The 8,730-nt window shown below is 44.4% G+C and overlaps 1 protein-coding gene across 1 annotated transcript in view; it reads left to right on the top strand.

Annotated features, from left to right (window-relative positions):
- The first annotated feature begins 378 nt into the window (after positions 1 to 378).
- The window catches only part of igsf8 (immunoglobulin superfamily, member 8), a 12,284-nt gene continuing 3,932 nt past the window's right edge, over positions 379 to 8,730 (top strand). Inside the window, exons 1-3 of the mRNA XM_061221064.1 lie at positions 379 to 863; positions 5,285 to 5,665; positions 7,216 to 7,668. Coding sequence (XP_061077048.1) covers positions 821 to 863; positions 5,285 to 5,665; positions 7,216 to 7,668 — 877 coding nt within the window. The 5' untranslated portion in view covers positions 379 to 820. The remainder of the gene's footprint in view (positions 864 to 5,284; positions 5,666 to 7,215; positions 7,669 to 8,730) is intronic.

Raw genomic sequence — 8,730 nt, forward strand, 5'->3', positions numbered from 1 at the left:
TGTGCTGTGGACACTCAAACTAAGTAAGCAGAAAACATCACTTTGAGGAGACAGTAGCCCACGGTATAGTATAGCCTATCAATGTATTTTCCTTATGGAAAAGCTCAATTATTGAGATGCAGATGTCTATCGGTCAGTGACGCTGTCAAACCGAGTTGAGGGGCGGAGCTGTCCTAGATTTTTTGTCCGAATTAATGTGCGCTTTTTTTCATTGATTAAGCGAACTCAACAGACTTGAATCTGGTTGACTCTGGTGTGTACCATTCTGCCCATCCACCAATCAGAGTGAAATATGTTGGTTTTCTATACAAAAAAAATTCCCGACGTATTGTTAAACCCCGCCCAGAACTGTGCCTCTCCTCTTGATAGGCAAATGAGTCGCCATCGACGGCATGAATACAGGGAGCAAGAAATGAGAGGGAAATCATTTGCAAGAATCTTTTGATTTAAATAAAGATGTAGGCTATTTGGACTATAAACAGTTTCATGGACCGGGAGATACACAGCGAGCGAAGACGAACCGTGCAGAATGCATACAATTCATAACGAATTGCGCGGTAAACGTTAACATTAGCGAGCTAAATCTCAACAGCTTTCTGTTATATTCCCAGGCAGTGCTATCCAGGCAGTAGCAATATTGCATAATTTAGGCAAATCATAATTTATTTCTGCTCCGCGTCGGCAACATCAGTATTTGGCTGGTTAGCTAACGAGGCATGCTGTGCTAAATTCAGTGCGCGAACATGGACATGCATTCTGAAATGTATTACGGGGTTAGCTAGTTCTGCACATTACCCGCCTGTCTCGCATTCTGGTTGGAATGGCATCGTCGACAACGACCACACTCATCTGCTTACAGTGGGGTAAGCGATTCCGACGCGCCGATCTAGTGCAAAGTGTACAGCTACTCCACCGTTACCCATTTGTTTGATGCTAATGTCGCTTGTTTTACCGTTTGCGCCCGCCTCGGTTTTAGCACGGTCTGTTCAGTTTGCGCTCTCCACTCCACTTTTCTGTCAGCACTAAATTATGCCGATTCTACTGGAGTTGGATTAACGTCAATTCATGAATTAATCTGGAGGGAAATAGGCTCGTTTGAATAGCCTACTCATTCCAACTTTTAGCATGTCTGCATCACGTTCTATTTTGAACGTCTGCTTTTTCTTGTAGTCACTAGATTGATTAGACTGACCACTATTGTAGCTCTTGTCCATCGTGGGATTTGAAACATAAAATGTAGGTTTACAGGTTATAAGTTGTAAGTCGATATTAATTATTTATGTAAAAATAAAATGTTTTACTCAAAAGTCTCTTACGAAGGTGAACCTGCATCCGATGTTGTTTTTTGTTGTGTGTACTTGGCCTCGCGTTAATTATTGTTTTATCCGCTTAGAGCGTCATAGCAGCGAGCCTTCCATGTTATTATCTGTGTGCTCTGTGTGTCGCCTGTGTGCGCACTGGCCCACGGCCTTCTGCTTCCACATTTGTGGGTTATTGGCTCCCGACAAAGTGGCGTGGTTGATGTGTGTAATTTAAGTTTAGGTTTAAAACACATATGTTTCGCCTGTTTTAACAATGTAGAATGATCGTTTCGTGTCTTCTTTAAATATGTGTTGATGTTGAGCAAATTGTCCGTATGGAATGGATTTTAATCTCATGAAGGGGGGTGAGGATCTTGTCTGATGGGTGTGTAATATATGAATCTGTAAATATTACGTCCTGTTCCTGGCCACAGAATTGGGATACAAATGAAACGTATATAGGCTTATGACTCGCACATTTGCGGATTGTTGCACATAGTATTTTCTCTGAGATCTGTTAGATGGTTGATAGTGTCAATCATGCCAGAAAAGAAGTCAGATGCTTCAAAAAAACGTGTTATTCAGGTAGTGCATGGAGGTGGAGCATTCTCAACAATGGGCCACAATGTGTTCTCACCCTCGCCTGTCTCGTTTTTCGGGTTCGGATGGTTCGGCTAAGCATAATTACTGTTTTTAGTCGATTGCTTAACTTTCAAACGTTTCTCACGGAACTTGGGGAGGTTCCTGGGGAGGGATTTCTGTGTGGGAATTATGGGCCAAATGTATTAGTTTTATAATAATAATAATAATAATAATAATAATAATTGTTATTATTATTATTATTATTATTATTATTATTATCAAGCAGCTCTCTGTGCTCAGAGGAAATAATACATACAAATACAGGTACAATATTTGTATGAAAGTCACAATGAGGTAGCAGCATTAACGCAAAAAATGCTTGCAAATTTTAAATCTCTGCAGAAAACGCAGCGCAGGATGTTCTCGCACCACACACGGGGATTTTCTTCAGCAGATCCGCGCGCTGTGATGGCTGTGTGACGTCATGGGTCGGCAGGGGTCTTTCTCCCTCTCAGGAAGCGCTGAAAGGACGGCAGATGAGGAATGCCGTTTTAGCAGCTGGCCGATGCGCTGACACTCACAGTATATACGGTATACTGTACTGTGTAAACTCAGTGGTGTCCTTTATCTTGGATTCGAATCTATAGCACATACCCTGGGTAGTTCCGTTCCTGGTTTGAAACGGAACTGGTGTTTGTGTGCAAATTGAAATGTGTTTTCGGTTTTAGGGTGGGGCAGACAAAATAAACACCTGTTCTGAGTCTGGGGCTCCAAACTGTTTTCTTTCTGAAGATCTCTGGGCATTATGAATGAGATTTATGGCTTCTTCGGTTGGTACTATGTATTCTCTGGCGAGGTTGCTTTGAATTTTTAGGGCCGCTTATAAAACATTTTGGTTTAAATTAAATTGTAAGGAAGCCACCTGTAAAATGGTGGGATTTCTCACCGTAGCAGGCCCAAAACCTAGTTAAACCTAGCCCATAGTTAAATTCATGGAGAAGTCACATGTACACTACCTGTGGTAAGGCCAAAAGTGTCCAAGCGCTTGTCTACCCCTTTTCTGTCAGATCTGGCACTCACGTGTGGGCCATTCTCAGGGGAGCCATGTCTGTGTTTGACTCTGGACTTTACATCTTCCTCTGCCCCCCGACCCGTGCCACACCAACGGCACAGCTTTGAAAGGAATGTAACCTTATTTTAACACAGTCCAGAAGAGCAGTCGCCTTAGCCAACAGCACGTTAGCCAGCGCACTTGGCCAGGTTTTGAGTTGCGCGTACTCTAGCCAAAAGTAAATGAGCAGAAACAAAGCAAGTGGCTCAACAAATTTGGTAGTTTGTTAATACTTTAAATGGGTATTGTACTACATCTGGTCCATTGAATAACCTTGATTAACCCAGAAGTAGTTCCCAAATTTTCACAAAATAATCACAAATCTGTGATGGTCCTTGCATTTTGTGTTTTTCCATAATGGCTGTGGATTTCTAGTGAACTTATTAGCCGTCTAGCAAGCTGTGTTCGGCATATATACGTAGCTTAGCTTTACAAATGGCGTCCGCAGGTGTTTTTTTTTTATTTGAGTCCATGCAGTCTGCCCATCCAAAATTACATAAAGACAAACTTTATTAGCCTGCCTAGCAGCTAAAATTGTTTTGGGTCTGCATAACTCTGTCATGTTGTCTGCTACAACAGATGTTATCAGTTAGCTCAACCACAATTGAAAATATTTCAACTCTTCTTGTTTCATTCCTAGGTAACACTGTCAGTGCGTTTGTTGTATCGCAGTTCCATCGCAGTGATGCATGTGCATTCCACCTCAGCACAGAAAATGTTCCATATGAATTATGAATAATTAATGTGAAATATGAATTTCACTTTGTGTCCTGAATGGGCAGAATTGAAACCAAACTGGGCCATAGGAAAGCACCTGAGTTTCCCCAAATGTGTGTTTCCTGGGAGACTGTCCTTCAGTGCCCTTAATTTCCCAGGACTATAGCCCTTTTGTCAGAAAACTGGCTGTTTTCAGCTCGGAGAGGAACATTATCAGTGTTCCTGTTTTCAACATTATTTGCGCACGTGACTACAAATGGAGATTGTGAACACATTAGGTTAAAACTTAGATATATAGTTTTATTGCCTTCAGCCCACCAGAGTCCATCAGGTTTATTGTGTCACAGGTGGTAACATGAATGGCTCTTTTCTTTAAAGGTACAGTAGGTCAATTTGGACTTCTAACGGTCAAGAGAGGAATAGCAGTAACAAACACCTTCAAACCACAACACTGTTTATCCCTCTCCCTTCTCTGTAAACGTGCTGATGCTGAAACGCCATTGGCTGTGGCAATTAGAACCAATTTTCAATCAGTGAGCTTGTGCAGTTATACAGTGTTTTGGGACAGTGTTGGGCCATCAACTGTATATTTTGAAGGTTGTTGAGGGTGAGTAATTTAATTAATTTAATTACTTATTATTTTAAATCCAGCTTTACTGGCAGTCTTAAACCTTTAAGGATGTATATATTCGGAATCAATCTTGTAAATTATGCCAACTTAATGTAGTATTTCACTTCCCCTTTAATGAGCCGAGGACCCATTGAGTTTGATGAAGTGAGCCCATACCTTGGAGCGCTTAGCTCTTATGGCCAACATGTTGACTACTAGAGAAAACAACAGGGCGCTGTGTCATAACCTGTCGATGGCGGCAGTGTCATAATTACGCGACGGTTAGGTAGACTCTTAAAAAATACCGAAAACAGTATCGTTTGTCCAGAATCTTTAGCGGTACTCTGGTACCGACCAATTAGGAACCGGTACCAAAAAATACCGGCTCTTGGTACACATCCCTACATGTTAGTGTGCCTTTTTCAGTGATAGGAAGGGATTTACAATGGTCTTGTAACAATGAGGGGAACATTGTTACGAGGAGAACATTCTCAACTGGTTGAAAATAGGACGATGAATTTAAAATGCGTACTTCTCCAAAACTAAAGAATGGACATATTTAATACTTTCATCATGTTTCTTCACTGCCCTCTAAATTGCATATAAAAACCTAGAAAGTGTGGCCAACCACCATGGTATTCCTTTAATTGTACTTGTGAGCAGTCATCATTGCTGATAGCGAATGTTAACACAGTAACTTCAAGGTCTGCTGAATGGATTTATTAAAAGTCTTACGTAAAACACACATCAGTATCGCGTATGGACTTTTTTTCCAGGACTTTTTTTGAAAACGCACAAATGTCAATAAGTGATGATGCAGTTGATGAATTTTCAGGAATTCCTGAATAGGTGGAGCAACAATGAGCTGCCAATCACTTACCTAACTTGGACCAAGAAAAATAAGCGATTGGAAAGAGCCCTGAGCGTTTGACCTTTGACCTTTACATCCCCTCTCTCCCCCAGTGCTGCAGTACGTGGTGTGTCGCGACGTCACCCTTCCCTCCGGACCCCTGTACCGGGTGGCAGGGTTCCCCCTGTCGCTGCCCTGTGTGGTTTCGGGGTTCGAGGGCTCGCGCACGCAGGACTTTGAGTGGTTCCTGCACCGCGAGGATGCAGAGGGCCGGCAGATCGGCGTGATCTCCACGCGGGACCAGAGCTTCCCCTACGCCCCCTTCCTGCCCCGCGTGCGCTCCGGGGAGGTGCGGCTGGAGCGGGACGCGGGGGACAGGGTGCGGCTCGTGGTCCAGAGGCTGCGGCTCGAAGACCAGGGCCGCTACGAGTGCTACACGCCCAGCACCGACTCCACCTTCCAGGGCAACTACAGCGCCTCTGTGGTGGTCAAAGGTAGGGACCCACGCCTGAGAGGCAGTGCCATTTATTCAATTCAGTTCAATTTTATTTTATCTGTATTGTGCTTTTTACAATGCAAGATTGTCACAAAGCAGCTTTATAAAGAGCCCAGGCCTGAGACCCTCAGAGCAAGCCTAAGGCAACACTGGCAAGGAAAAACTCCCTGACTAACAGGAAGAAACCTTGAGCAGGGGGAGCCCATCTGCTTCTTGCTGGTAATGGGCAAACAGTGAGTTTAACAATAGTGTTCATATTTTATATATAAATACATTAAATTAATAAATTAGGGCAGCACTGCCGCAAGGAGGTCCTGGGTTCGAATCCACGTCGGCCGGGGCCTCTCTGTGTGGAGTTTGCATGTTCTCCCTGTGTTTGCGTGGGTTCCCTCCGGGTTTCCTCCCACAGTCCAAAGACATGCATGTTAGGCTGATTGGAGAGTCTAAATTGCCTGTTGGTATGAGTGTGTGTGTGAATGGTGTGTGTGCCCTGCGATGGACTAGCGACCTGGCCAGGGTGTATTCCTGTCTTTCGCCCAATGTATGCTGGGATAGGCTCCAGCCCCCCTGCAACCCTGTTCAGGATAAGCGGGTTAGGATAATGAATGAATTAATTAATTAATAAATTAAAGAAATTAAATAAATAATAATTAGGCAGATGACAAATATAGATGATTATCCGGGAAAGGCCATTCTTGGCACAGGGAGGGCAGAAGTGGCAGGTTAGCTGAAGCCTGGTGTGGTGCTTTATGTGGGCTTTTATACTGTCATTTGATTAGTTTCATGTGATGTATTCAAGATAGTATCGCTAAATAAAGTTGGTTCCTTCTTAAAATTGTGACTTTTATAAGGTTCTATCTGAATGGGCTCCAAGCAGAAACCTTTTACATTTTGCATTTCTTCGTACTTTCAAACAGTATTTTTGCTTAGAACTTAACACACATATTTAGTGCCGTAAAAACAACGTATTTATGACACTAACTCATTGTTGTCAAAAATGGCAGTTTATAATTCTCAGAGGTCTCAAAATATTCACATTATTTGCTTATTATTAGATGGAAAGATGATTGCATATATATAGTCCTTTCCTAGACACCAAAACCAAGTTACAGCCACCACCTGGGTGATGCAACGGCAGCCATTTTGTGGCAGAACGCTCACCGCACATCAGCTGAGCTCTAGTCTCTTACTTCCCTTCCTCACTGACGCCAATATATATGTAAACATTTTTGAGTTAGTCTTCTTAGCTCCAACATTTTTATAGTTTGATGGATAGCACCATTTCTGGCTTTTCATTACTTATGAATGAATGAAACGCCTATGTACTCATCTCTCATTCAGTACTGCAATGTGTTGGCACTGCAGTCGATGTGAATCGTATTGAATATCCGGCCATTTTCTCTTCTCCCTGTCTCTTCATTTATCTTCCTACAATTTCCTGTCGTCCCCCTCTCTCTTTCCTCTCTCTCCCCCTCCCTTTCTGTCTCTCTTTCCTCTCTCTCCCCCTCCCTTTCTGTCTCTCTCTCTCCTGCCCTTTGCTCCTGGCAGTGATCCCTGACACCCTCCAGATCAGCCACTCACGCTCTCTGATTGGCCAGCCGCTGGCGGAGGGCTCTGAGCTGCAGCTGTCCTGCTCGGCCGCTGTCCAATCGCAGCAGCACACCCACCTGTCCGTCACCTTCGGCGTGCAGGGGGCGGGGCCAGCGGTGGGCGGGGCCAGCCCACGGGAGGTCATCTCAATTGGCCGTGAGCTAGCAGTGGCGCCTGGCGTGGGCGGAGACTACAGGCGTCGCTATGGTGACGGGGAGCTCACCCTGGAGAAGCAGCCGGGCCAGGCGGGCGACCGCGACCTGTACCTGATGAAGATGGCGGCCGTCGCCCCCGGCGATGCGGGGGCCTATCACTGTGAGGCGTCACAGTGGATCCTGGATCCGGAGGGGGTGTGGAAACGGATCGCACAGCGCACCTTGGATCTAGGCAACCTGACCGTGCAGCCCCTGGGTCAGTCAGGCCCTCCCAGGGCCACCGCCCCGTCTAGGGGCCGCTTTGAGTTTATGTTCATGAGTTGGATATGGGCAGTTACTACACATTATGCCTAATGGAGGATCTCCATTGAAAATGAAATGTAGTCTGTGTGTCTGTGAAACCGGCCCCTTGTGTGCTGGTCTGGGGTCGTCTGCAGAAGCTGTTTGACCTGTGTCTCAGCATGCACTACACACTTTAAAAGAGCCAGTGTGGGCGCCGGGTTCTGTTTTCGCCAGGCACTATGGGACCTGATTCTACTTGTCAAGGTCTCGATTGAAGACACAGTTAGTTGAATCAGGTGTCATAGTGCTTGGCTAAAACAAAAACCTACACCCACACTGGCTCTTTTTGGGTAGACTGGACATCCCTACTGGAAATGATTTTGTTACCTGGTCATGTTAAATGTCTATGGCTTGTGCTTATTGCTTTTGCTGGGCTTTGGCTGCAAAATTGGGAAAAATATAAAAATAGTAAAAGTAATAATAATCTTTGATGTACTGATGTACAGTGCTGAAGTGTGTGTGTGTGTGTGAGTGTGTGGGTACACACGCGCGTGTGTGTGTGTGTGTTCGAGCACGTGTGTGTGTGTGTGTGATGTCATTGCATTATTGAGGTTTGAAACCCACTTTCCACAGACAGGTGTGGCACACGCTCTCTCCTTCACGTTCCTCCTCTCTGTTTTCTGCCTCTTTTCTTCTCTGGATTTGTGGAGGTCAGGGGCATCCTGCCTCAATTTTGTGCTAGATAAACAGTTAATTTATAAACTAATATTTTCAAACCCACTACATTTGAAAAAGACATACAATAAGTTGGAAGGAAAGTAAAATGGTTGTGATTAAGTTGGAAGGAAAGTAAAATGGTTGTGATTGTTAGTGAAGGCTAATGGAGGCTAATTTTTGGAACAGTGCCTAATGTACTATGCGTACATTTTGTAGATTAGTGAGGAAAATCAGTCAAGTGGCTTTTAGGTGAGTGCTAATTTGAGGAAGGCTAATGTAATTCTCTCTCTTTCTCTCCCCGCCCTCTCTCTTTCTCCTT

Source organism: Conger conger, chromosome 14 (assembly GCF_963514075.1).
Source record: "Conger conger chromosome 14, fConCon1.1, whole genome shotgun sequence".
NCBI lineage: Eukaryota > Metazoa > Chordata > Actinopteri > Anguilliformes > Congridae > Conger > Conger conger.